Source organism: Penicillium argentinense (assembly GCF_028826775.1).
Source record: "Penicillium argentinense strain IBT 30761 chromosome Unknown utg000010l_segment0_segment0, whole genome shotgun sequence".
Taxonomy (NCBI): domain Eukaryota; kingdom Fungi; phylum Ascomycota; class Eurotiomycetes; order Eurotiales; family Aspergillaceae; genus Penicillium; species Penicillium argentinense.
Window position 1 is genome coordinate 3,328,640 of NW_026622669.1, and position 26,182 is coordinate 3,354,821.

The 26,182-nt window shown below is 55.4% G+C and overlaps 12 protein-coding genes across 12 annotated transcripts; 9 read left to right on the forward strand and 3 right to left on the reverse strand.

Annotated features, from left to right (window-relative positions):
- Positions 1-147: 147 nt before the first annotated feature.
- On the forward strand, positions 148-667 carry tim9 (protein transporter TIM9; the record flags this gene model as incomplete). Its single annotated transcript, XM_056623415.1, has 3 exons — positions 148-155; positions 240-309; positions 476-667. The coding sequence occupies 3 exons, from the start codon at positions 148-150 to the stop codon at positions 665-667; spliced, it is 270 nt and encodes an 89-aa protein (XP_056470831.1).
- A 1,109-nt stretch (positions 668-1,776) lies between these two features.
- N7532_010925 (bifunctional alcohol dehydrogenase/S-(hydroxymethyl)glutathione dehydrogenase) lies at positions 1,777-3,382 on the forward strand (the record flags this gene model as incomplete). The annotated part of the gene is made up of 6 exons (XM_056623416.1): positions 1,777-1,797; positions 1,857-1,871; positions 2,015-2,129; positions 2,234-2,369; positions 2,439-3,076; positions 3,168-3,382. 6 exons carry the CDS (start codon positions 1,777-1,779, stop codon positions 3,380-3,382), a joined length of 1,140 nt encoding a protein of 379 aa, XP_056470832.1.
- A 757-nt stretch (positions 3,383-4,139) lies between these two features.
- N7532_010926 (putative 1-aminocyclopropane-1-carboxylate deaminase) lies at positions 4,140-5,213 on the forward strand (the record flags this gene model as incomplete). Its single annotated transcript, XM_056623417.1, has 1 exon — positions 4,140-5,213. One exon carries the CDS (start codon positions 4,140-4,142, stop codon positions 5,211-5,213), a length of 1,074 nt encoding a protein of 357 aa, XP_056470833.1.
- Positions 5,214-5,442: 229 nt separating this feature from the next.
- N7532_010927 (inositol-3-phosphate synthase INO1) lies at positions 5,443-7,101 on the reverse strand (the record flags this gene model as incomplete). Its single annotated transcript, XM_056623418.1, has 2 exons — positions 5,443-6,343; positions 6,401-7,101. 2 exons carry the CDS (start codon positions 7,099-7,101, stop codon positions 5,443-5,445), a joined length of 1,602 nt encoding a protein of 533 aa, XP_056470834.1.
- A 1,913-nt stretch (positions 7,102-9,014) lies between these two features.
- On the reverse strand, positions 9,015-10,756 carry N7532_010928 (sugar porter family MFS transporter; the record flags this gene model as incomplete). The annotated part of the gene is made up of 5 exons (XM_056623419.1): positions 9,015-9,151; positions 9,205-9,694; positions 9,756-10,271; positions 10,329-10,498; positions 10,552-10,756. The coding sequence occupies 5 exons, from the start codon at positions 10,754-10,756 to the stop codon at positions 9,015-9,017; spliced, it is 1,518 nt and encodes a 505-aa protein (XP_056470835.1).
- A 547-nt stretch (positions 10,757-11,303) lies between these two features.
- Positions 11,304-12,452, forward strand: N7532_010929 (phytanoyl-CoA dioxygenase family protein; the record flags this gene model as incomplete). Its single annotated transcript, XM_056623420.1, has 5 exons — positions 11,304-11,613; positions 11,697-11,933; positions 11,990-12,204; positions 12,265-12,357; positions 12,414-12,452. 5 exons carry the CDS (start codon positions 11,304-11,306, stop codon positions 12,450-12,452), a joined length of 894 nt encoding a protein of 297 aa, XP_056470836.1.
- Positions 12,453-13,443: 991 nt separating this feature from the next.
- N7532_010930 (sugar transporter) lies at positions 13,444-15,062 on the forward strand (the record flags this gene model as incomplete). Its single annotated transcript, XM_056623421.1, has 2 exons — positions 13,444-14,184; positions 15,030-15,062. The coding sequence occupies 2 exons, from the start codon at positions 13,444-13,446 to the stop codon at positions 15,060-15,062; spliced, it is 774 nt and encodes a 257-aa protein (XP_056470837.1).
- A 363-nt stretch (positions 15,063-15,425) lies between these two features.
- Positions 15,426-17,565, forward strand: N7532_010931 (Zn(II)2Cys6 transcription factor domain-containing protein; the record flags this gene model as incomplete). Its single annotated transcript, XM_056623422.1, has 9 exons — positions 15,426-15,454; positions 15,502-15,530; positions 15,591-15,743; positions 15,805-16,133; positions 16,214-16,475; positions 16,544-16,987; positions 17,095-17,201; positions 17,274-17,373; positions 17,435-17,565. The coding sequence occupies 9 exons, from the start codon at positions 15,426-15,428 to the stop codon at positions 17,563-17,565; spliced, it is 1,584 nt and encodes a 527-aa protein (XP_056470838.1).
- A 1,118-nt stretch (positions 17,566-18,683) lies between these two features.
- Positions 18,684-20,997, forward strand: N7532_010932 (LIM domain-containing protein; the record flags this gene model as incomplete). The annotated part of the gene is made up of 3 exons (XM_056623423.1): positions 18,684-18,796; positions 18,875-18,999; positions 19,100-20,997. The coding sequence occupies 3 exons, from the start codon at positions 18,684-18,686 to the stop codon at positions 20,995-20,997; spliced, it is 2,136 nt and encodes a 711-aa protein (XP_056470839.1).
- A 538-nt stretch (positions 20,998-21,535) lies between these two features.
- On the reverse strand, positions 21,536-22,768 carry N7532_010933 (glycerophosphodiester phosphodiesterase; the record flags this gene model as incomplete). Its single annotated transcript, XM_056623424.1, has 3 exons — positions 21,536-22,132; positions 22,219-22,398; positions 22,451-22,768. Coding segments are annotated over 3 exons (1,095 nt in total), but the record flags the coding sequence as incomplete, so codon positions are not given.
- A 399-nt stretch (positions 22,769-23,167) lies between these two features.
- On the forward strand, positions 23,168-24,359 carry N7532_010934 (zinc-dependent alcohol dehydrogenase family protein; the record flags this gene model as incomplete). The annotated part of the gene is made up of 3 exons (XM_056623425.1): positions 23,168-23,306; positions 23,367-23,813; positions 23,890-24,359. The coding sequence occupies 3 exons, from the start codon at positions 23,168-23,170 to the stop codon at positions 24,357-24,359; spliced, it is 1,056 nt and encodes a 351-aa protein (XP_056470841.1).
- Positions 24,360-25,025: 666 nt separating this feature from the next.
- N7532_010935 (SDR family NAD(P)-dependent oxidoreductase) lies at positions 25,026-25,995 on the forward strand (the record flags this gene model as incomplete). The annotated part of the gene is made up of 2 exons (XM_056623426.1): positions 25,026-25,385; positions 25,438-25,995. 2 exons carry the CDS (start codon positions 25,026-25,028, stop codon positions 25,993-25,995), a joined length of 918 nt encoding a protein of 305 aa, XP_056470842.1.
- Between the last annotated feature and the right edge of the window lie 187 nt (positions 25,996-26,182).

Consider the following 26,182-nt stretch of genomic DNA (forward strand, 5'->3'; position numbering starts at 1 on the left):
GAGATAACCGATTCATTCACGTGATGTCTTCCCCGGACAAACGTAGTTGCGGCCGCAGAAACAGCTTCGAAGCTCCACGCGGTGTCCCTTCACTCATCATTGCCATACAAATCACCCGTGAACACCTTCTAGATCACACAAAACAACATGGACGGGTATGTTCCATGGACTTCCACCCCATTGGGCCTCCTCGCGGAATTCCCTCTTTTCAGAAACCCCATGCTGACAACATCTCGCAGCCTCAACGCATCGGAGCAGCGCGAGTTCGCCGCTCGCATGGAGCGCAAGCAGCTGAAGGAGTTTATGACCGTACGTTCCATCTTCCTTGCAGCATATAAGCATCCGCATGGGATTTATCCCTTCGCTGGAGTGACTCTGGCATTGGTGATGCCAATACCACCGCGATACCGACCGTCGATAATGCCTCCACCGTGTTTTTCCGAGCTGACCTCATTTTTTTTCTCACCTCGTGTAGATGTACTCCAAGATGGTTCAGCGCTGCTTCGACGACTGTGTCAACGACTTCACTACCAAGTCTCTCATCAACCGTGAAGAGCAATGTATCATGCGCTGTGTTGACAAGCAATTGAAGGGCTCCGCCCGCTTGAACGAGCGATTCCAGGAGCAGAACGCCGCCATGATGCAGCAGGGTCAGATCCCGAAATAAACAGGGGTCTCGTCGATCATCGGGATCCCGACGGAGTGTTGTGCTAGGCACTTGGGGAACGACAGTGCGCGCCGCCGGATGGGCAGGGCTCCCGGTGTCACGGAACTCCCGGGGCTGAGCGTGCTTCCGGACCATCCCATCTCTGGAGTCGGGGACGAGCGGAGCTTATTCGAATGAACCTCCTCGCATGGCCGATCGGATTGAGGCATGGGCGACGGGTGTGGCCGAGCTTGGACTCCTTTTTTTCATGTACCATAGTGATTCGGACGGGCAGGTATGCAGTACCCCATCGGCAGCCGTCCCGATCCTGAATATAAAATATAAAATGAGGGCATCGCCCAAGTGGATGTTCATCGTTGTCATGGCTTTCTGATGTCTAGGCTCACGTGCATACTATGTACTCTCAACCACCATTCTAGGGTACGGTACCCTACAGTTGGCTACTCGATGGGCACGATGGACCAGCACGCCTGGGGCGGACACGATTGGGGCTTCCCCTGGTATCGGATCGATTCCACGCCCCACCCGGGATCGAAGCCGTGTTCTCTGGTCGCCCGGCCTACGAGGAGTTCTCGAACTCGGCACTTGGGCCGGAAAACTTTGCCTTTTCCGGTCTCCGTAATGAGGCGGGTTTGTATACCAGATAAGCTGTTCTCCCAATCTGCCAGGACTGTGAACTATACCCCAGGTACTACGACACTCACCTGGGGCATTATCAGTCAAGGTCGCGCCTGGATTCGTCCGTTAGTAATACAAATAGTAATCTCGAGGATGTATCTGCCACGCCCCGCGCGGGGATCGGACGGGGCAGGCCGGCACCGCGTAGTCGAGGCTGTCACGGCTCCCGGCCGCCTGCCCGATGCCCGTTGGAGACCGCCCCTCACCCTGTCAGTGTTCATCCTTCACGCCTCCTCATCTTCCCCCCACTCCCCTCATTCTCCGAGCGGCTCCACCCAAGAGGTTTCCCCTTCAAAAACCCGACGGTGCTCTTCTCTTTCCCGTCTGCAAATATCGTGTGTCTTCCCCTGCAACCCCCCTACGGCGCCAAGTCTAACCCCCCTCCCAGCGTCGTGAAAGGAACATTCGGCTTTCACTGCACACTCAACACAATGGCTAGCACTGTTGGACAGGTAAATTCTCCCTCCTCCATCGATCATGTCGGATCGTTTACTGACCCTCCTCCCAACAGACCATCACTTGCAAGGTAAGCGCCAAAATGGACATCTCATCCGGCCCCCGCGGATGACGTCGGCTGCCCCGCGCAAACATGAGGTTGCGAGCGGGCATGGTCGATCGAGTTGCCAATTCTATTTATTGTCCAGTCATACTGATTAAGGATTGAAATAGGCCGCCGTCGCCTGGGGCGCCGCGGAGCCCCTCTCCATCGAGGACATTGAGGTTCTTCCTCCTCGCGCCCACGAGGTGCGCATTCAGATTCACCATACTGGTGTCTGCCACACTGGTAAGCCCCGCCTCTGCAAGCCCCGCCCTGCACAAGCAAACTGCAACCACCACCCACAAGTCATGATCTGGTCTCTGTAATGCGTACTGATGGAATCCAATTAGATGCCTACACTCTGTCCGGCAAGGATCCCGAGGGTGCCTTCCCCGTCGTTCTCGGCCACGAGGGTGCCGGTATCGTCGAGTCCGTAGGCGAGGGCGTGACCAACGTCAAGCCCGGCGACTATGTTGTTGCTCTCTAGTATGTCTCCCAATGATCCCCATTTCGGCGACTGTGATAATGAATATGCTCGGCTAACCTGCTGCCCAGCACCCCCGAGTGCCGTGAGTGCAAGTTTTGCAAGTCTGGCAAGACCAACCTGTGCGGCAAGATCCGTGCTACCCAGGGTAAGGGTGTCATGCCCGATGGCACCTCGCGCTTCAAAGCGCGCGGCAAGGACCTGCTGCACTTCATGGGCACCTCCACCTTCTCCCAATACACCGTTGTCGCCGACATCTCCGTCGTCGCCGTCACCCCCAAGATCACCACCGACCGCTCCTGTCTGTTGGGCTGCGGTATCACCACCGGCTACGGTGCCGCCGTGGTGACCGCCAAGGTCGAGGAGGGCTCCAACGTCGCCGTCTTCGGTGCCGGCTGTGTCGGTCTGTCCGTCATGCAGGGTGCTGTGAAGAACAAGGCCGGCAAGATTATCGCCGTGGATGTAAACGATGACAAGGAGGCCTGGGCCCGCAAGTTCGGTGCCACCCACTTCGTCAACCCGACCAAGCTGTCCGGCAAGACCATCCAGGAGCACCTGATTGAGATGACTGACGGTGGCTGCGACTACACTTTCGACTGCACCGGTAATGTTGGTGTCATGCGTGCTGCCCTCGAGGCCTGCCACAAGGGCTGGGGTGAGAGCATCGTCATCGGTGTGGCTGCCGCTGGCCAGGAGATCTCCACTCGCCGTAAGTCATTGACCCCCATCACCACCCTCTCACCCCCCAGCAATACCCCGATGTTGAGTCCCTCTGAACTTGATTGCTAACCTGTCGCCAGCCTTCCAATTGGTCACCGGTCGTGTTTGGAAGGGATGTGCATTCGGTGGTATCAAAGGCCGTACCCAGCTGCCGGGTCTGGTGGACGACTACCTGAATGGCGAGCTGATGGTGGACGAGTTCATCACTCACCGCGAGCCCCTGGCCAACATCAACACCGCTTTCGAGCAGATGAAGCAGGGCGACTGCGTGCGCTGTGTCGTGGATATGAAATAGATTGTTTGATAGCGTCTTGTTGAGTTTGTTGTTGATGATCCCCCAAAAGGCTCGATGTGAAATATGAATCTCTTTTTGTGATATGCCAACGTGGCCAGTTAAGTTTTGAGGTATCTTCGGGTAAACCGCGTCGTACGCACTGCAGGATCGATGGGTTTTGTAGGCGGGTGAGGGTCGTCCAAGGTCCTCAACCCCGCAGCACCTTGTGGGTAGTACTCACTGAGGACAAGTACCTCCTTCATCATCCTACGATATTCAGGACTGCCTGAAAGAGAATCCGTTTTCGGGGGCAGGTCTGCCAATCTTTCTAGCTCGAGTGGCTACACTCGTCCTCGGTCGCCATCGGAGATAGCATTATGATCCATCTGAAATCTTACAAATAAGGTATCACGCTTAGTGTACTCTAAAACCACCACAAGGTCCTCTGCTATCTACGACTCCAACCGTCATAACCTAAAACACTTAGTGTCGATCTCACGCCGCGCGCCACTTGGAGTACCTGCGTATCTCTCATTTCCACCTGCTTCTCCGCAGCGATAACACCGACGTCGGCTGCATTTCGGGGGTGCCCAGCAGGGTCGCCTTAACCCGATAGGGTGATCATTAGGGCGTGTCGGGGTTCTCTCCACCGGACGACGTCCGTCGTGCGATATCTTCGAGGGGTATAAGAGGGTATTGAAACCCGAGCAATCTAGTGCACTGCTGTTTCCATCGTGATATCCCATTGCCCGCATTATCGTATCGCTTCACTTTCATCATGTCCGACCTGTCCCTGCCCGCACCGTTCGCCTCCATCCCTCGCACGTCTCTCCTCCTCGGCCCCTCTCCGATCCACCAGCTCCCCCGCATCTCCGCCGATCTCGCCTCTTCTTCATCCCATCCCCCAGTTACCATTTGGGCCAAGCGTGATGACCTCAATTCCGCCTATGCCTATGGTGGCAACAAGACCCGGAAACTGGAGTACCTTCTCGCGGACGCTGTCGCCCAGGGATGCGATACCTTGGTGTCCATCGGCGGCGTGCAATCTAACCATACCCGTCAGGTAGCTGCAGTGGCCGCGCGCACAGGGTTGAAGGCTAAGCTGGTCCAGGAGCATTGGGTCGACTGGGTAGATAAAGGATATGACTCGGTTGGAAACATCCAGCTGTCGCGGTTGATGGGCGCTGATGTTCGACTCGACCCGTCCGGGTTTGGAATTGAGCATAAGACTACAGCGCAGGCCGTCGTGGAGGAGTGCAAGGCCAACGGAGATCGTCCATACTACATCCCCGCCGGTGCATCCGACCATCCGCTCGGTGGACTGGGTTTTGCACGGTGGGCATTCGAGGTCCGACAGCAAGAACAGGAGCAAGGCGTGTTCTTCGATACAGTCATCGTCTGTGCCGTGACCGGGTCAACCTTTGCGGGCATGATTGCTGGCTTCAAGCTGCTTGAGCGTCTGCACCCGTCGGATCCCAAGCGCAAGCTCATTGGCATCGATGCTTCGGCCACAGTAGCGGCCACGCGCGCGCAGGTTCTCCGCATCGCCCGGAATACGGCGGCGAAGATTGGTCTGACGGAGGAGGATATCACCGAGGAGGATGTCATTCTGGATGACCGGTACCATGCCGGCATCTATGGAATTCCCGACAAGCAGACGTGGGAGGCCATCGAGTACGCTGCCAAGATGGAGGCCTTTATTACAGACCCCGTCTATGAAGGAAAGAGCTTCGCGGGAATGGTGGATATGATCCGACGCGGCGAGATCCAAGGTGGAAATGTGTTGTATGCGCACCTCGGCGGACAACTGGCCCTGAACGCCTATTCGGAGCTCGGAGCCACCAAGGAGTAGATACCTCATCCGCCCCGCAGTTGTCCTACAGATCATGATGTATACAGTATACAGTGTATTTGACGCAATGAAGTGCTACGCGATTCAAATGAGAAAGAGTGTGTGATATAAATATTCAAGTTGCATTGACCAGAGAATGACTATAGTTGGAGGTCCAGGATACGAGGAACCGAGTAGCTCAAGCTAATCGGACAAGGGCGACACGACCATCTCATTCCCGAGGGTCATTCTACAGCAGCTTGTGCTCGAGAGTCATCTCTGACTCGGGCTGGAGACCAACGCAAGCACGGAAGATGTTGATCAGAGCCGATCGCTGCTTGCCCAGGGCGTTGACCACGGGGGTACCCGGGGGAGTCAGAGGGGCCTTGAGCATGTAGCTGAGCACGCTGAGCACGCTGTGGAAGCCCTTGTACTCCGAGCCCTCGCTGTCCTCCTTCCAGCTGACGCGGGTCATCATCTCGGCGAGAATGACCAGGTCAATGATGAGGGGCGATGCCAGCAAGGAATCCTCGCAGATGTTGAACAAGCTGATGGTCTGATGACCACCCATGAAGATCTCGGCGTAATACTCGTCCAGGGCACGCTTGTTATCACCCACGGCCGGCATGTACTTGATGACGACGGTGTGGTCGGGGTGCTCATCCTTCTTGTAGAGGATGCTGTTCGCAGCAACCATGTCATCGACAACGTTGGACTTGGAAATCTCCTTGGAGCGGAACTGCTTCTGCGAGCTCAGGTTCTTGCCGTCGTTGTTACCCAGGTGATTGTAGCTGGCAATGGAGGTGAGCTTGATACCGGCGTTGATCAAGAAGTCCACCAGGGCCGACTTCATCTTGGTCTGGCCAGACTTGAAGTCGTCACCGCCAATGAAAGCCTTGTGCTGCTCCGCCAGCTGGATAGCACCGGGAACAAAAGTGTTCTGGGGCGATCCGTTGATGAACGGGACATTGTCCAGGATCGAGGCCACGGCAAACACAGTGGACGGGGACACTTCCGCGTGGCCGCTCTTGATCGCGTTGATCAAGTTCTCAGCGGTGTCATTGACGCCAGGCACAATGTCGGCGTACCGCTCGGTGTTGGCAGTCCACATGACAATGACCTTGTCCAGGCCATTTTGAGCCTTGAAATCGCTGGAATAGCATTAGCACGGACCGCACCCACCACTGACTCCAAAGGGCGTGACGTACCGGATGTCCTGCTGGATTCGCTCCACGTGGGCCCAGCAGGCCTTGGTACCCTCGATGACATTGTCGGCACGATCCTCCTGGTTGGAGGCGATGAAATCGGGGTAGTAGATACTGGGCAAGGGCTTCATCTCAGCCATCTCCTTGCGGACATGGGCCTTGAGAGCCGGCTCCAAAACCTGAGCACGGTCCATCGACGCGGCCAGGTCCATGGAGCTGATGTCCCAACCACCAATGGCCAGATCGTTCGGGTGAACCATAGGCAGCAGATCGCGGAAGGGGATGTTGATCTCCTCGGCGGTCTTTGCGTCCGTGCCCAGCTTGACGGTGGAGCTCATGACGATCGAGCCGTAGTAGTTGGCGGCCTGCTGACCCTCGCGAGTCTCCCAGGAGAGGTTGCGGCGGTTGGCAAGGATACCGGCGGTGACGGTGGAACCGTTATTTCCACCCCAGCCGACGAGCATCATACCGACCTTGCCGACCTTGCGGTCGACCTTGAAGTGGTAGTTGGTGGCCTTGGGGGTAGCCACCAGTTTGTTGTCCGTGGTGCGGGTCACTTCGGTTGTCTGATAGGCATAGCGGCTCTTAATCTCGTCGGCGGTATACTCCACATTGGGAGACTGGACGGTGAAAAGAGGCGCAGATTCTTGGCGAACCGACCCGTTCAAGGTGCCGTTGGCGTCCGAGCTAGCGTGGGGAGCCATTGCGGAGGTGAGGGTTGAAATCGAATGGTTTGACGTGCGTTTATTGGAAATATAACGCACGGTCTGGTGCCCCTCCACGGCTGGAAGTGCGTCGACCGTTGAACGGGTGGTGCCGCCTAGCAGGATGCATTAGCCAGGACTCTCAAGCAAAGGATGGGAGGATACAATGGTGCCACAGCGTCCATGGTACCCGTTATGGTAGCATGCGGACTCACGAGTTAAGATGTGTGGAGAAAATGGTGACGGTTGTATGTGATCACGTCTCGAGGAGAGTGATCGAACCTACTGACAAGGCTTATACGAACCGAAAAGGCTGGGAAGGAGGAGAGAAATGCAGAGAGATGGAGAAGAGAGAAAGAGGAAGCCGCGAGGGAGCCGCAGTGTTAAATAACTCAGTTGTCTTCGCCCACGTGAGCTCCGCCGGGCCCCGGGACATTCTGTCCCTCCCCTACCTCTTCCCTATCCGCTAGCCGGCTACGCTTCTCCCCCTTTTCCCTTTTTTTTTTGGTTCTTCAGGCATGGATTTCACTTTGTGACTGTGGCCCTTACGTTTGACTTTCGCCAATCATCCACCATCACGCCCCGTTCTCGCTAGAGCATTTACGCTGAATGTTGGGCCCGGGCGACGGACATCCGGTGCCTGAACCATTCAACGCACCCGCACGCAGAAAACCGGCGCCAAAGTGGATATCGCAGTCGGAAGACCATCGAGTGTCGAACGAAGGTGCCTTGGGTGGGCCAATGGATGCGCAATTCCCCAAACTCCAGATTGCGTGGAACCCTCCGCTTCCGGGGCCTCGCCTAATACATGGCCTCCTTTTCTACCCGCACCGACATGACCACGGCCAATTCCTCGGCGATAGTCTCTGGGAGTGTCTCTAGAGCAGGGCAGACCGGCATCGACCCTCCCGCGACTTCTGGACCGCACGAGAGTCGTTGATCGCAGCACCATGGATCGCCCCTCCCCCTCGTGAACCGTGCTCGGCGGGGCGGTCGACCCCTGACATGTGGACCGCGCAGACCGCAGGCCGCAGGCTGCACACTGCACACCGCTACACCCGACCACTGCAGAGAACCCGGTGCGAAGCAGTCCAGATGCTGGTCGGAACTCATCGGGACTGCTTTTAATGGCGGGTGATTTCGTAGATCCCTGCGGCGACACTTTTCACCAGCCACCGCTGATTCTGGCGAGCCGCGAAAATACTCGGCCCGCATTCGACGCCAAGCTTCGGGATTGCCTGAAGCTCGGTTGTCTCGGTGAACCGCCATCTCGCAGTCGCCTATGGTGATAGGTGTAGGTACTGTTGTGCGCGCACAATATTAGACCATTGCTATGTATTCAGAGGACAAATCTCTTATCGGACTTTCTCTATCATTGATATAGGGCATGGGGGGAAGACGAGAGTACCTTGAAGTACCGAGGCCGTACTTTGCTTGGCGGTGCGGTCACTGAGCCTGACTGGGGCATATGGGATGAATCTTCAACACCGTCGGACCATTGGTCATGGACAAGGCCTAGTAGTACTGTAAACTTCATTCTGCTCAAATGCTGGGACAATTTACTCGTCATCGCAATGTCAAGATCATCTGCAGCCTCACCCCGCCGCCCCACTGGCCCTGATCGACACCTGCGCAATCTTTGCAGCGCTCTCCACCAACAACTGCCGTCTCGGGAATGCTAAGCAATGGTGCACCACTTACCCTTGAGCGCAATGTCTTCTCGGCCGCCTCCTCGGGGATTAATCTCCTCCCATACGTCTGTGCGTTTGTAGTTCTGACACAAAGACGGGATATCAAATTCACTCGCTCTACGAAACCCCAATGATCTTACTCGTTCGTAGGAACATAAAAACAAATACATAGGGAGTACATCGCTGCGTCCCCACACCCTCGAGCGCTTACATCTATAGCCATTAGAAGCCCGAGGTAGATGCACCGACATCGTCGACATGCTCCTCTGCCGGTAATTTCACACCGCTGCGGTCCGCAAGGCGGCTTTCGATACCAAAAAGGCGGGACATTTCTTCGAGAGTTCGTCCCCGGGTTTCCACTGGCACCGTATTAGTGACTTTCCCCGCCCATCGAAGTTGAGATCGCACATACCTAGGCAGTATCGAACAAAGAAGAAAGCAAAAGCACAGATTCCCGTGTAAATGATGTACAGGCCCCAGCCGATAGCATCAGCAATTGGGGGGCTTGCCTGGGCAACAATGTAGCACGCGGCCCATAAAGAGGCGGTAGTCAGGGCATTTCCCTTGGCGCGCATGGAAACAGGGAAGATCTCGGCCGCATATGTCCATGATCCGACGCCCCAGCTGATGTTGAAGAAGACGTAGAAGAGATAAGGGAACATGATGATGGTGTAGTTAGCAGGATCGCCCGGGTTGTGCTCGGCATGCCATTGTAGCACTGTAATGCCGATCATGGCTCCCATCATGCCGACGGTTCCGATCTGTAGCCAGGTCTTTCGTCCTAGTCGATCAAAGAAGAAGATGGGAACCCACGAGAAAACGAAAAGGACGACGCCGACGCCGCCAGTCGCAAGATTAGCTGTACGGGGGTTTGTGATGCCTCCGCGTTCGAAGAGGGAAGGCTTGTTTCCGCCTGTTAGCTCGTCTGTTCGTTTCATGTGCAGTTTCCGTATGAATGCGTACCGTGTAATAGAGAATGGAGTTAGTACCCGTAATCTGCTGCAGAAATTGGACACTCATCCCTAGCAGTGTCACACGCAACACCGGCATGGTAAACATGTCTTTCCAGGAAGCTTCACTGACGGAGTGCTCAAATTCAATCGAGCCCATGATTTCTTGCATTTCAATTTCGGCGGCCTCTGTCCCATGAAGGCGAACGAGAACCTCGCGCGCGCATTCATGGCGATCCTGGCTGGCGAGCCAACGTGGACTAGGAGGGACCCAGAACCAGCAGCCAACGGCGAGGACCAACGCGGGCAAGATCTGGATCGCGAGCGGAATGCGCCACCAACCGTCTATCTCAAGGAAGCTGAAACCATAGTTCAACCAGAAGGCAACCAGTTCTCCGAGACAGAGGATCATCTGTTCGATGGCAACAATACGGCCACGAATGGCGGGCGGGGACAGCTCGGCCACATAGAGTGGAACACCCCCCGCGCACGCTCCGACTCCGTAGCCTAGAATCACACGGCCAATCGTCTAAAAACCTCATTAGCACAAGGTCCCCGACGCTTGGCCGTAGTCGAGAAGACATACAATCTGGGTGATGGTGTATGACGCCGCCTGGAGCACGGCACCCACTATGAAAACTACACACGCGATGGCCAGGGTGCGCTCCCGACCGATTGGGTCAGCCAAGTACCCAAGAGACATGGCCCCAATGAAGCACCCGACATCATACAGCGACACCACTGTCCCTGTCACCCCTTGTTACTGGTCAGTGGTAAAACCCTCTGACAACCCGTGCGAGGCTGCTTACAGGAGTTTGCGGGCTGCATCAGATCAATCCATCTCTGGTCTGCGACGATGACCCCCATGACACCCTGGTCATATCCGAACAAGAATGCGCCCAACGAGACAAATGCCGTGACCGCGTAGAGATAGTACGTACTCCCTGGCCGGGGCTGGAGCGGATCGATGCCCGGTGGCGGTCGAATGAGCTTGGTCTGCCTGATGGAGAACATGGCTGGCGTTTGGACGGGACTGCCCACCAGCTGATATCTGGGCGACATGTTATATAGTCTGCCGAGGAGGTGTCCGAGTCCCGATTCCCGGCCAGTTCGCGTCTCGTGGAGTCGGGGGGGGATGTCTGGGGTCATCCATTCCCAGATGTCAACACGGCATCGCTCCGAGGTCTGCTGTCAAGCGAAGTGAGGAGCGCGGCAGGAATTGCCTGTTGCGTGGGGAACCCGGGGGGAAGTTGGGTCAAGTTGGGGCCCCGCGGGCGATCACTACCCCGGCGTGGCTGGAAACGGCAAGCACCGCGCGCTTCGTCACCAAGACATTTCTTCACTTTCCCCCACTCCTCACGACAGTGGGATCCTTCCGAAGCGATTTGGGCCGAGCAAGTGCCGCGATAGGTGAGAGGAATGTCTGGTGTTGTCTGCTGCAGATTTCATTGGACCTCCGTTATCATTTGGCTCGAGCATGACGAGTATAAATGCCATAGTACGGCATGACGAGCAGCTTCAATTTCGCATCAAGCACGGATGGTCCGGGGCCGATCTAATCATGCGGTCACGCACTGAATGTCAGCCAGGTCTACTGGCCGTCAATGATGGGCCACTGGGAAAGGTCAACTCCTTGCAGCCATCGCGACCGGATGAGCCTCTCGCCCAGCTGCGCCGTCGGTATGAAGAGGATGGCTATCTGTTTTTGAAAGGATTAATCCCACACGACGATGTATTGAAGGCGCGGCACGAATACTTCGCCATGTTGCAACCGACTGGAGTCCTCGAAGAAGGCACCCGGCCCGTGGAGGGGATCTTCAACCCTCTCAAGTCTCCTGAGGATTTCCCGGGCATCGGGGCTGGAGGTGCCGGTAAAAATGGACGACCGGGGGGAAGAACGCCGCGCAGTTTGTCGATTTGGCTATCGATGCCCACTACCGCGACTGGTATGCAGAGGACTTTTGCCGTCATCCGGCACTGACCAGCTTTATTGCTCGATTCACTGGATGGGATTCGAACTCATTGGGTCTCCGGCGCTCGCTGCTGAGGAACAATATCCCCGGGACGAAACCCATCGGTGTCCACTACGACCAGATCTTCCTGCGTCACGGGGAACCGACGAGCGTGACCGCGTGGGTGCCCATCGGTGATATCAAGCTGATTGGCGGGGGGCTGATCTACCTGCAAGACGGTCGGTGTTCCCAGCTCGAACCCGAAGATGAACGGATGTTGATGATGAAACCATAGGCGACTCGCTGGGTCAACAGATTGAAAATGATTTCACCCTCAAAGCCAAGGCCGCTGGGTTGAGTGAGCAGGAAGCCAAGGACGCCTTCAACAATAACATGATGGCCACCGGCTTATTGTCGGAAAAACCGCTTGCATTTTCTCAAGAAAACCAGCGCGCCTGGCTGGTGGCTGAGTACGAAGCTGGGGATGTCGTTCTGCACCAGCCACATACTGTATGACGCAGGAGCCCCTTTGCACAGCCCGGATCTGGTATGCTGATGTCTCTCATTCAGATCCATGCTTCCACCATCAACAATGACCCTGACCGGGTCATTCGTCTGGCTACTGACTTGAGATTTGTCGATGCATCAAAGCCGTATGATACAGTACGTATCACTTCTCTCGGATAGATTAACTCCAACTTTACTAATACCGGCTATAGCGATGGAACAAGTTCTATGAGGTGGGAGATGGCGTCTAGCATTGGTGCATTATCGATGAAGCGGCTCAGCGGCTCAAGAACTAGGCTGTCATGACCAGAAGGGATCAAGATTACAGTCCAATATAATCCCCGGCAAAACAATTGCCCTCGGTTAATGCCATTTTTCTGTATTATATGTAGAGTAGAGAGGCTCCATAGGCCTATCTTAGTGTGTTTATCTTTCGATGAAGTAGCACCTGTGAGCGGCGTTCAATTGTCCAAGTATATACTACTTCGCTACCCTTCTTGGCATATTGACTTCTTCTGGAGCGCATGTTTCAGGTTTCACTGTAAGGAAGACATTGTTTTCAATTTCGACTCGCGTGGAAGGCATGATGTCACAAGTCTAAGTTCCTTGAATTTTACCATAACTTGGAAAAAATTAAGGCCACCAAAGAAGAAGGACAAAATAGTGGGTTGATATCGCACCTTCTGGAAGTGCCGAGCTTGCCGGGTAATGTATGCACGCCTTCCGCGGGTGATCCACCCAGCGTTTCATCGCTCGGAAAAGGTGAGGCGGGGCATATCCAAATGAATCAAAGGATGAGAATGCCTAGAAGAGACCTTGCCTTTACACAATTCCGGAAGACTCGGTTAAGAGGACACGCCCCTTTCTTCCGTCGGACGGTTGTCAAGGGCTTGTGCAAGTACGACGCCTTTTGGGCTCTGACGGATCGGTTTCTTGATTCTTCTATTTCAATCTCTCAAACTAGACGCAATAAACCTTTATCACTCGTGTTCTGCGATTAAAACTGGGATAACGCGAAAGCAAAGCTCGTGTTGGGATCTACATGCAGACTCAGACATGGCGGAATGGAATGCGGAAACCCCAGGGGAGGTGAATCCCTGAAAACTTACCTCGATGAAGGGATGAGCCTGAATCGATTCTAAAATTGTCACTGCAATCAAATTGTGTTTTAAAAGCGATTTGCACAACCAAGTCGGATGTCGAGCGACTGCATCTCGTTCCTATCCTCCCTGTCTGCCGGCTATGACCAAATTCCTGGGTCTTCGAGGCAACCGCCTCAATTTGGTGGCTTTGTTCGGCGTGATGATGCCCTCAATTGTGTCTCTGGGCTACAATCAATCCCTGCTTGGAGGGGTTTTGACACTACAGGCTTTTGAAGATCAATTCCCAGAAATCAGCGTGGTCGACGCTACACCGCAAGAAAAGAGTCGCACTTCGACCATTCAAGGTACCGTGGTGGCCCTCTACGCGGTAGGTGGTCTTTTCGGTGCTATCAGCTGCATTGGCTTAGGCGATTTGTTCGGTCGTCGTCGAGTGATCATGATCGCTTCGGTGATTCAACTGATCGGGGCCATCTTGACCACGAGCGCGTTCGCGTTCGCACACCTCATTGTGTCTCGCCTCATCCTCGGCCTGGGCACCGGTGGCTTGATGGCCACCGCGCCTGTCTGGCTGTCCGAACTTTCATCGACCGAAAGACGCGGAATGAACGTGTCGAGCTCGGGGTTGTTTGCGGGCCTGGGGGCCACGATCGCTCTCTTCGTGGACTTTGGTATGTCCTTCGCACCTGGAAGTGTGGGCTGGCGCTTTCCGGCCGCGGTCCCTGTGTTGCTGTCACTGATTATTCTGGGGTTCATCTATTTCTTACCAGAGTCTCCTCGGTGGTTGATTCGCAAGGATCGCATCGCGGAAGCTCGTGAAATCCTGACAGCTCTGGATGGTATGAGCATCGGCAATGGGAAAATTGAGGGCGAGATCCAAGAGGTGCAATCGTCACTTAGGCTCGCGGGCGATGGGTCCCTTGGACAGATCTTTCGGATGGGACCGCAGCGAGTGCTCCATCGCACCCTCTTGGTGATGGCAATCATGATGTTCCTGCAACTCACGGGCTTCAATGCAATCACGTTCTACAGTATGTGCCCGGGCCGATGGTCTAATGCTCTCTCCCCGTCTGGTCTAACATGATCCCCCAGCGAACACCATCTTCGAAACGTACCTGCATCTCGACTCGGTTAAGTCGCGAATCCTTGCTGCCATCTATCAGTTGGTCAGCCTCATCGGCGGTACGATCTGTGTCTTCACTATCGAAGGCTTGGGCCGGCGAGGCTTGCTTTTGGGAAGCGCAGCTGGGAACGCCATCTGCATGGCTTTGGTTGCCGCTCTAGGCTCCCAGAGAGACAACCCTATGGCGATGCATGGCGCTGTTGTCTTCATCTTTCTGTATCATTTGGTCTTCATAATCGGCTTTGCCGGGGTGCCCTTCCTCTATGCAACTGAGATTGCCCCGCTACACCTGCGTGCCACCATCAATGGCATTGGCATTGGGACCTTCTGGGCCTTTTGCGTTCTCATTGCCGAAGTCACCCCGGTGGCCATCCACGCCATTGAATGGCGTTTCTTTATCATTTTCGCTGGGCTAAATGCTCTCATCCTGCTCGTCGTGTATTTTTTGTTTCCCGAAACGGGTGGGCGAAGCCTGGAAGAAGTGGATCAGATCTTTATCGGGTCTCGCAGCATTTGGGACACGGTGTGGGTGGCACAACGTCTGCCCCGATCAACTGGGGAGTTGGGCCCGGAGGACCGAAGTCATTTGAAGGAATCTGTTTGAGCTGGTCATTCTGGCGATTGTGCTGAAAGTGTAGAAAAGGTATCTAAGACATTGAACTATCATATGTAATTGCTGCGGTCTCATGAATGCATTGTGCCAGTATGCGAGGACGATGTGAGGAGTAGAAGATATATATAGTAATTGGAGCCGAGCGGTGGTCACTATACCATGACATGTCTTTCTTCGTCAGTTCATATTGGAATAGAAGCATGTAGCCTGTGATTTAGGCCAACCACTTGCATACTATGGTATGCGAACATCGGTGGATGCGAAGAGGGAAGAGAGAGGTTACTCCGGCCGTTCCAACGTTCTCCACACTTTTTCACTCCTCCCCGCAACACTCGAAGCGCAGCAGCAGCTGCGAACCCCCGCACAACTTGGAAATTTCACCACCGCCATGCCGACGGCCACAAGGGTCAAATGCTGGTAAGTCAAGTCCACCGCACACACTGATGGAACCTGACGAGCTCCAGTGACCCCTGCCGTCTGCTGCACCACAAATGTGAGTCTCGTTTGTCCCGCTTGCATCCCATCTGCGACCCGGTCTAAAGCTTCTTCCCAGGCGACGGAATCCTGCCACAGTGCGGGCGGTGCACGCGAACAGGTCGTGCCTGTGTGCGCGGTCAAAAGAAGACCCAATTTCGACAGGCGAAGGGGCGAGGCCCACGAACTCGATTCCCGCGCAATCAGGTGTGGTTGCGGCCGCCACCGCGAGGTGAGATGGGACGCACGCCAGGAACATGAATCCATGGACTGATCCACGGTGTTGTCAATAGTCGACTTTGTCCTAGAATCAGGCAATGGGGAACCGGATGACCTGGCGGCTCTTCCCTCGGTCGAAGCTGAGTCGGTCGACCCAGGCTCGCCGGTTATGGATCACAACCCGACCCCGGAGTCCATCGCTGTACCCCCGAATACCCAGCATCGGACAGCAGAGGACGTTGAGGTGCTGGCTTATCGTTGCGATCGAGATGGGAAACAACGTCCACCCTTCCGCCCGACCGGCGCAAGACGTGAACTACGATCAGGCCGGCGTACATGGCCCTTACGAGATCCAGAGGAGGCCTATCTTCTACAACACTTTGTGGACCGCATCGCATCATTCGTAAGCTCATCTCTGTCTACCTGCCATACATACATACATATATATATATATTGCGGTTCTTCTAATCTGATTGGTTGCAGTTTGACTGTACAGACCGGCAGCAGCATTTCGCGGTTCACATTCCATACCGAGCCCGGTATTGCGACACGTTGTTCAACGCCATCATGGCTTTGTCGGCTCGCCACTTGAGCTGCACCACCACTTTCGACCCGTATGTGTCGGATCAGTACTATCAGGCCTGCCTGGAGACCCTCATTCCCTCGTTGAATGACCACGGTGTCACGATGGATGATGATCTGCTCGCGGCGACTGTGATTCTTCGTCTGCTGGAGGAATTCGATGGTGAGGCCTAGAACCCCTCCTCCACCATCCAAAAGCCATGAAGAATCCCGCGCTGACCACGGTCCTAGTCCCACTGGCGGGGTCGGATCTTCGGGGCCATTCCTTTGGGACCAAGGCGTTCATCCAGGGTCCGCCACCCTCAGCGACGACAACTCCCAGCTTACGACAGGCGGTTTACTGGAGTGGGCTTCGGCAAGAAATTTACAATGCCCTCAGTCTACAACAGGCCCCCGATGTTGACCTGAGCTCCCTTCACTCGCTATTTACGGCCCTGGGCCCCGACGCCGGTGATTGCGCGTGGGCAAACCAGGCAATTGCGCATTGCGCCGATGTCCTGCTCTTCTCGTTCGGCGATGGGCCCCGCTCAGTGGCAGTGCATGAAGACCTGCAGAAGCAGAACGAACAGTGGAGTGATACTCGGCCAGCATCCTTTGACCCCTATTTCGTAGGCAGTGACGAGGTGGAGATTGGAGCAAGCTTTCCCGACATCCGTTTCAGTTCTCCATGGCATGGTAAGTGAGAAGATGATCGAGCGAGGCGGCAGGCATCAGCCTTTTTCCCCATCCCCGGGGCGGTTTCACCATGGACTGTTGATGAGCTAATGATCGACGGTGATTAGCAATTGGCAATCAGTACAACGAGCTGGCCCGGATTCTGCTCTCTGTACACAACCCGGGACTTCCTACGGTAGGACCCCTCCGCCGACGGTTTGCCCAAGAGGCTGATGTGAGTCGAGCGACCCTTTGGATCGACGTCGACGTTACGAAGTGGCAGATGCTGATACACATCCTTCCACAGTACCAGATCCGCAAGGGGGTATGGACCGTATGTGGTGTGGCGCTGGCTAATGACTCCGTGCCACCGGCGATGGTGGTGGGGTGCATGGCCATTCATATCTGTGAGAAGCGACGATCGCCTGGATGAATATTGAGAAAAGACCGGAAGCTGAACGTTGACAGGTGGCGATCGATTCACAGATCGGCAGGAACAAGAGAGGCTGATTCAGGTCCTGATCCGCACAGACTCGTCGCACGGCTGGCCGACTCATGCGCTGCAGCGCCAATTGCGGGAAACCTGGAGTTTGCCCTGAGATGCGAGGACGAACGCAGCGGGGTTGGATGATGGGAGATGAGAGAATCTTCCACTATCTACTTCGCGGCGCGACGTCTACAACATACGAGGGGAGTGGAGGGAGACGGGTTTCTCCCCATGCTATTTTCGGAGCTACCGAATCCAGTAGTCAGTCTCCTGAATGGTACGCACGCCATTCGGAACCTCATTTTGCCCCGATCACTCCTCTGACTGGTCGCTGGCAGCAGGGAGCGGGCCACGAGGCAACAAAAAAAAAAAAAGAAACAATCGGGAGAGGGGAACAATCTGACAGGCCCCCAGCCTGCGATGCAGGGAATAATAATAATGAACCTCCCTCGTCCACTCTCGACGACGCGGAGTAAGCTTCCGGGTGTGACGAGCAATGTGGAGGACAGCACATAGAACAATAACAGGACATGAACGAATCACAGGATGTGGAAGCTACGCGCAGCACACCTCGACCGGTGCAATCACCATATCCAGATCCAGATCGGGGGAATTGGCCCCTCTGCGCGCAAGAGGATTCGCCCCTGCGCACGGGTGATGCACCAGGCACCACCGGTGGAGCGTGACTGTCAAGTCTCCCGTGGAGGACCCTGGGTCGCGTCTAGTGCGTTCAGCCAGACTGTACTGCGGTTGGATGCTGAGGGCCCACCCCCTGGGCGATCGGCTCGGGGCGGGAGAGCACGCCGTGATCTGTGTGGACTCGACGTTGTCTGGAGTTCCTGGGTCGGAATTTCAGCAGAAACGAGGGATCAAGTCGAGGGAAATGGGTCGGAGAGAGTGTGTTGACCAGCATGTGCGACGAGGAGGGACCTGGTAATGTACATATAGAGTAAAGGAGAAGGTAGAGAGGAAGAAAGCGATGGGGGCGGGAGCCCGTGACCTGCAGCAGTCCGCGTACCTGGAGGACTACCCCTGAATGCACGCACTTACGAATCCCACCGGCGCTACGCCTCGCCCGCTCCACTTTGAATTGCACTGCTGCCCCTTCCAGAACAACTCATCTACAGCCTCTCCCCGCAGTCGCTATCGCTGCGAACCTCTCCGACCTCCATGAAGCCCGGGCTGCCAGCCCACTGCGTTCAATGACCCCGCTGGGCGACCTCTGACACAATGGCGATGGATATGGGCTTCTTGCCCACGATCAAATGCTCCAACTGCGGCTGCAATGTCGAGATCTCGGCCATGGGCGACCATGTTTGCTCCGCCATCGAGCACGGTAAGTCGTGTGACGGGCGTTCCCAACTGCGCGCACCGTCAGGCCCTCATAGACAATGGGCTATATACTGACCGTTGGCCTGCAGCCCCCGTTGCGCCGATTCCATCCCCTCCCCCTCCGCGGGGCTCGAGGATCCAGACCGATTGACAACCGCCATGGCCACAAAGCCAGGGCGAGGCGTGCCCCCGCGCATCGATCCTTCTGTCGCAAGTATGTCTTGAATCCATATCGGGGTTGGACCTAGGAGACACCTGGCTACTCCATAAAGTTCGTCTGGGGGTATGATGCATGTTATACTAACAACGGGCAGACAATGCATTTCTGCAACCCACTATGCCCACGCCGGCGAGCAGCGTGGGATCGCATATGCCGTCGCCTTTATCAGTGTCTTCGGCGCCTCGGTCTCCGCTGCAACCTTCGCCGCGCCAAACATCCCCTGATGACGACTCGGTTCTCAATCTGGACTCGGTCTTCTCCTTCCCCATGCCTGGTAACCGGTCACCAACCCGCGTGGGAACCCCGAGACTATCTCCTGAGGCGGCCGCGCGCTCCGCCGCGCCCACGCCCTCCCCGCGATATGGACTGGGACTGGACTTGGTCCCGGAGAATGTGCAGCTCCCTCCCAGCCCGCTGCCACCGACGCCAGAGCCGACAGAGACCAATCACCAGCGCAATGAGTCTATGGCCAGTCAAAGTAGTTACCGCACATCGCTGGCCAGTACCCGCTATGGAAGCTCCACGGCGAGATCCTCGGCCAACAGCTTCTCACGCGGTTTCCACAAGTATATGGACGAGACGCCGCCGCTGCCACCCGCGCCACTCAAGACTCCCAACAAATCCTCCTTTTCTCAGGATTCACACATGTCGCTCAGTTCATCGTACCAGAGTGACAGAGCGGAATCGTTTGGTGGATTTGATTTTGGAATCCCGACCAACCCGAACCGCAGCGGCCTACACGATCTCCCGGAGGAGCGTTCCCTGGATGAAAGAAAGGCCAGCCCAGACCAAGATTTCCCATCGCCTTCGCAGAATCGTCTCCACCCGGCCGCAGCAGCCGTAGAACCAGCGACGGAAGCGGTACGCAAAAACTCCGATGCCTCGAGTCACAGTGCCTTGTCGGTCACTAGCTTTGCGCGTGCCCTCGGACTAGAGCATCAGATGCAGAAGCCCGAGAGCTCGGTATCTTCCGAATCCTCCCCATCGGAAGTCAACAGTGGGAGCTCCATGTCTAGTCTCCCATCCGACACCAGCCTCAACAAATTCAAAGCCAACGATCCCCTGAATCTCGGACCCCTGGTGGAAGAATTGCCTCCACGTACGCGTCAAACCATCTTGGAACTGCCGGGCCGTATACGAAACGAAATGGATGAAGTGCCTCCGATCCCTGCGGCCTTCTTCAGCCCCGACTCGCCCACCGACCCGGCAATCAACCAAGGCAACCTGTCTTTGATCGCCGAGAAGAAAGAGACCCCCGGATCTCCTCAGCCGCCATCATCCGAACCTCCATCCCCTCGGCGATCCATACAGCGAGCCGCCACGACCCCAATTCCTCGTCCACCGACTCGGTCAGCGACCCGGTCCAAGGGCAAATGCAAGGGATGTGGCGAAGAGATTACCGGCAAGTCTATCTCGTCATCCGATGGCCGACTGACTGGGCGATACCACCGTGGTTGTTTCGTATGCTTTGAGTGTTCGTCTCCCTTCCAGACTGCCGATTTCTACGTCCTCAACAACAAACCGTACTGCGCGCAGCATTATCATGAGCGCAATGGTTCCCTTTGCTCTACTTGCCACAACGGTATCGAAGGCGAGTATTTGGAGACTGTCGCGCACAATGGTGGCCGTCCGGACCGCCGACGATTCCATATCGATTGCCTGCAATGCAGAACTTGCCATGTTCTGCTGAAGGGAGATTATTTTGAGTGGAATGGCGGAGTCTACTGTGAACGAGACGCACAGCGGGCTGCCAATGCATATTACCGGCCACTACCGGGGCCTGCGGGGCCTCCTGGTCGACGACGGCCCACCGTCGGCGCATCCCCCCTTTCCCAAATACAGACTCGTGGCTATCCTCCTCCCCCGGCCGGATATCGGCCACCACCCTCCCCCGCACCCTCCCAAGGCGGACTTCGTCCTGGCCCACGCTTCCCGTCGGGTGGCGCCAGACGATTCCCTGAGCGACGAACGACCAAACTCATGATGATCTGAGATTATGGCCCTTCCACTTCAATCAATACCTACAACCCCGTGAGGCTCTAGCGAGCTCCATGCTTCTTTCTGCTTGCACCTTCTTACGCCACGCTTCCAAAGGTTCCTGTCACCGACTGCCTTGGATTCATCATTCGCTTTATAGACCGCGCTATACCCTCCATCCTACTTCCATTCACTCGGCTGTCGCCGACTGGCGTTGATTGTTCCTTTTTTACTTCATCCTGGATTTGGACTTTCTCTTCACCTGTATCTTTTTTCACCTTTTTCGTTCTGACCGCCCCGGTATTCAATGGGTTTACTTTGCTCTGTGATTTTATTTGGACCGGTGTTTACAAAATTTGGGCTCACGGTCATGCCGACATGTTTCCAGTGTATATTCTGTCGGGCTCGGTGTTTGGTATGCGGTGTATGTCACCTCGCGTGTACAGGTTTTGCTTTTGAATGAACATAATGTTTACTGCAATCAATAGTGAGGACTTCCCGGAATGATATTCAGAGATCATAACTTCGTTAAAAAGCAGAAGAGAGCTTGTCACTAGGTCAGTTTGCGCTCCTCGAACTGAACCCTCTCGACGGCAGGGAGGTACCGCCGCTTGAGAACCCATCCGAAAAGCAGAATGAACAGCGTGGCCAGGAGAATATGAGCCCGTTGAGAAAGGGTCAGGCTATCTAAGGATGGATCATGTGGGGTGCCCGACCCATCTTTTTGTTGCTCCTGCCATTCCCTGCAGACCTGTTGGTATTGCGCTGGCTCGTCAGTGATGACGCCATCCACTTCGTGTCGCAGGCTCCAGCGCATGAGATTGGGTGCGTTCACGGTCCAAACATACACGCGGCGACGCGCTGCACGGGCTTCTTCGAGGAATCCTTTCCCAAGCGGCCCCATCAGAATCTTTTGGTTGACGTTGAAGGAGATGCGGGGCACCTGCATGAACTGTCGGGCGTAGCTGAGGTCAAAGCAGATCAGGGTCATGGCGTACCGGGGGAGATACTGGGCCCGCAAGGGAAGATATCGTGCAGACCAGCAGCCCAGGACAATCCGGCGATGCCAGTCGGGGCCGATAGCGGGGATGGGGACCGACTCGATGGTCTCGGCGATGTGTTTCATGACGGTCACCGGCTCATTGTCGAGCTATTTCGTTAGTTCAAAGTCGGGGCCATCTTGCTTTTAGGGCGGGGGTGGGGAGAGAGAGTTGTAACTACAACAGTTCTTCTTACCTTGATATCAAGCAAAACCCAAATGTGCTCCCGACCGGGTTGTCGTAGGTACTCCAAGACATCCACCAAGCGTGGCATCGGCTCATGCGGGGCCATCAGAGTGCGCAGGGATTGCAGGTATTCCCAGTCGCAGTCCACGACTTTTTTATTGACGCCGAAACATCTTTTCAAGGTCGGATCCTGCGAGAATCGGGTTAGGTTTCACAAGGTAGACCGTGTAAGGCTGGCTCACATGCGACAGCACCACGATGCCATCACGAGAGAGATGCAGGTCGAGTTCGAGAGCGTGGGTACCGGCTTTGATGGCTTCATCGATGGCACAAATGGTATTTTCCGGAAACCTTCCCTTGTAGCCTCGGTGGCTAATGGTCTGGGGCTGACGAAAATATTGACCTCGGGGTGAGTGCAAAAAGTGCGCTGGAAGAATGTCAGTGAGATGTATCTGAGAGTGGAAGATGATAGTCACTCTGACCGGGCGTTTCGAGAGAAGTTCCCTCGGGAGGAGGTGATGGATAGTCGGACATGATGTTGTCCAAACCTGCGAGGGCCTCTACAGCTCAGTCACATCGAACAATAGTATTGCGAAGCACCGAACTGATAGAAGGAGGAAGGAAGAAGGCGTGTTGCGTATGTTTTTTAGTCCGGAGTTTGGCGGAGTTAGGCGCTCCGCCTGCAGGCAGGTCGGCGTGCATTCGAGCCACGCCTTTCGGCTTTTGCATTGCCATAATGCTGAGCCGTCCAAGCGAAGCTCGAATTAGTGGGAGCAGTAAGCACATTCTCTAGATCATCATCAGCAACTGCAGCAACATGAAAGTCTGCTACGTGAGAGCCGTGCGGGGCTGACAAAGCGTCTCCAATTTTCTCCATTTCTCATTTCTCCAACTTCGGTAGCTTTCAATATGCCCCTGGCAAACCTGTCCCCAACTCTCGATACGACACAGCTATCAAGATGTCGGTTCAGCAATGGGTAACTCCACTCAAGGGCCTTGAAAGCCTCCGGCGGACAGAGGCCCCAATGCCGGCGCCCGGAACTGGCGAGGTCCTCGTAGAGATTCACGCCGTGTCTCTGAACTACCGCGATGTGGAAGGTGAGAGGTGACCTCATATCTAGAGCATGTCGGACCAGCAGCTTATTTCGCGGGTCAAAGTGACCAAAGGTGAATACAAGCACCATAAGAGTGCCGAGCAAGATGCGACCATTGTCCCCTGCTCGGATATGTGCGGAGTGATCATCCAGGTGGGCTCCGGCGTGACCCAATGGGCTGTGGGCGACCGCGTACTGTCGACCTTTTTGCCCGAACATCAGACAGGCCAGGTTACAGAGAAAGAGCTGGCAGGCAGCGTCGGACTCCCCCTCGATGGTGTTCTGGCGACGCATAGGGTCTTCCCGGCACATGGCTTGGTAAAGGCCCCCAGCTACCTGTCAGACGAGGAAGCTTGCACATTGCCCATCGCGGCGGTTACGGCATGGATGTCAATCAATGGAATGCGGCCGATGGGCCAGAGTGGCGGAAAGGGCGAGTATATCCTCCTGCAGGGCACAGGGGGTGTGGCTATCTCGGGATTGCAAATTGGAAAGGCTGCGGGTGCAAAGGGTGAGTTCGGATGATAGCCTGCGTATATCGGACGACCCTTGAAGTCTCTTTGAAGTTGAAAGCTAAGCTCTAGCAGTAATTATCACATCTTCGTCCGACGCGAAGTTGGAACAGGCTACGCAGCTCGGTGCCGATTACACCATCAACTACCGGACGACACCTGACTGGGAAACCAATGTCATGCAATACACGGATAATCATGGTGCGGATATTATTCTCGAGACGGGTGGAGCGCAGACCCTCCGGAAAAGCTTTGATTGTATCGCCTTTGGCGGTCTCATTGACTGTATCGGCTACGTATCCGGCAAGGTGGATGCGGAAGATGATCGGTTGAATGTGAACATCCTGGCGCTGCGCCGCACGGTGACCCTCAAGGGCATCATCAATGGACCCAAGGACCGATTTGAGGAAATGATCCAGTTCTACGAGGCGCATCAGATCCACCCGGTGGTCAATCAAGTCTTCTCCTTTGCAGAGTCCCGGGAGGCCTTCCAGTTCGTGGAGAGCGGCAGCCATTTTGGCAAGGTGGTCATCAAAGTCCAGTAGATGAATGCAATATGGAACAAATGAATCCGCGATACGAAAGCTTGATTATCTTATCTCATTGCCCCGTTCTCTTGCCAATCGGTGAAGTCAATAGCCAAGGAAGGGAATTACTATAGCCACCACCCCTTCCTGTCTTGTCAAGTACTGAACAATATCTGAGACCTGTCATTCTAAGAATAGAAAGTGTACCCCTTCTGCTATGTGCAAGTAAACAATCTTTAGTAATGCCTTTCTTTGCCTTGAATCTCGAAGGGTCGGTGTACAGAGCAGACAGTCAGGCGGCTGGTCATGTACTTGACTGTCTCAGTATGGGCATTTGATCAGGTGGATGACCAGATAGGTGGCGGGGTATCGGATCAGTACAATGGTGAGTGAGTGTTCAAAATCACGAGAACATGGCAGAGCTAGCAATGAAGGTCGAGGCGGGCAGCACTTTTGGCCTGGGTCCAATTGATCATTTACAAGATATTGGAGATTCCAGTGCTAGTCGTCTCTGGGGTTGAAATCCTAGGGATCGACAATACAGTGCATAAGGAGTAGTTTTTGGCCAGAGGTGGTTATTTCCGCTAACTCCGTGATGACATCGCGATGATCGTGCCCCCTTCTTCCCCTACGTCGATCGACCTCGTCAATCGTTCCCTCTGATTGTATTTTCCTTCCATCAAAATGGAATCGGTCATCCAGGGACAGAAAACTGCTCTTATCACAGGAGCCGCCTCCGGTGTGGGGTTCGCTGTGGCCAAGTTCTGCCGGAGCAAGGACATGCACCTGGTTCTCTTGGATATCGACCAGGAGAATCTGGCCAAGGCTAAGGCCGTCTTGAGCGAAGCCAATCCACGTCTCATAACCGAGGCTTATGTCCTCGATGTGGCCGATGCGGCGTTGTGGAAAGAGACCACTCGCCAGATCCTCCAAATCGTCCTGGAGATTGACTTGGTGGTGTTGAATGCCGGCAAAGGGTACAAAGCACAGGGGACCGATGCCGGGCGGCTGAAGCCCTGGCTAGATGGAAGCTACTGGGACAAGGTCGGTAGGCCCCATCCGGATTGAGGTCGACCCGCGCTCATTGATTCGATAGACCTTCGACACTAATGTCCGCGGCCCGCTTAATGGACTCGAATCATTGCTGCCGGTATTGGTCGCCTCGAAGAACAAGACCCCCAAATCGATTGTCATCACCGGCTCCAAGCAGGGCATTACCAACCCGCCTGGAGCGGGCAACCCGGCCTATAATGCGTCCAAGGCAGCAATCAAGAATCTGGCCGAGCATCTCGCATTTGACCTGCGCTCCGATCCCGCGACGGCGCATATCTCAGTCCATCTGTTGATCCCCGGATGGACGTGGACCGGCTTGATGGGCAATGTTGGGCCTACCGATGAGGCCGACATCAAAAAGCCTAGCGGAGCGTGGTATCCGAGCCAGGTTGCCGAGGAGCTCTTTAAGGGTCTCGAAGCAGGAGCGTTTTACATCGTCTGTCCGGATGGCGAGACCGACCGCGCCCTCGACCAAGCACGGATGAAATGGGGCAGCGAGGATGTGGTGGAGGGACGGCCCGCTCTCTCTCGCTGGGACGAGAGTTGGAAGAGCCGCGCCGAAGCCGCGATTCAGGCTGACGCGACAGCGCGGAGAGCGTAAGGACGAATAGTGTATTCGCCATATTAGCCATAGCCTCGAGTACCCTAGTCTAGCTACCTTGGATGTCGGATGCAGATTCTTTTTGGAATCCATTATTTCGTACTGAATTTAGCCTCCATCGTCTTACACTCGTGTAGTTCCTCTGGTTTCCATCTATCTGCAGCAGTCTGTGCAGATCGGCCGCGAC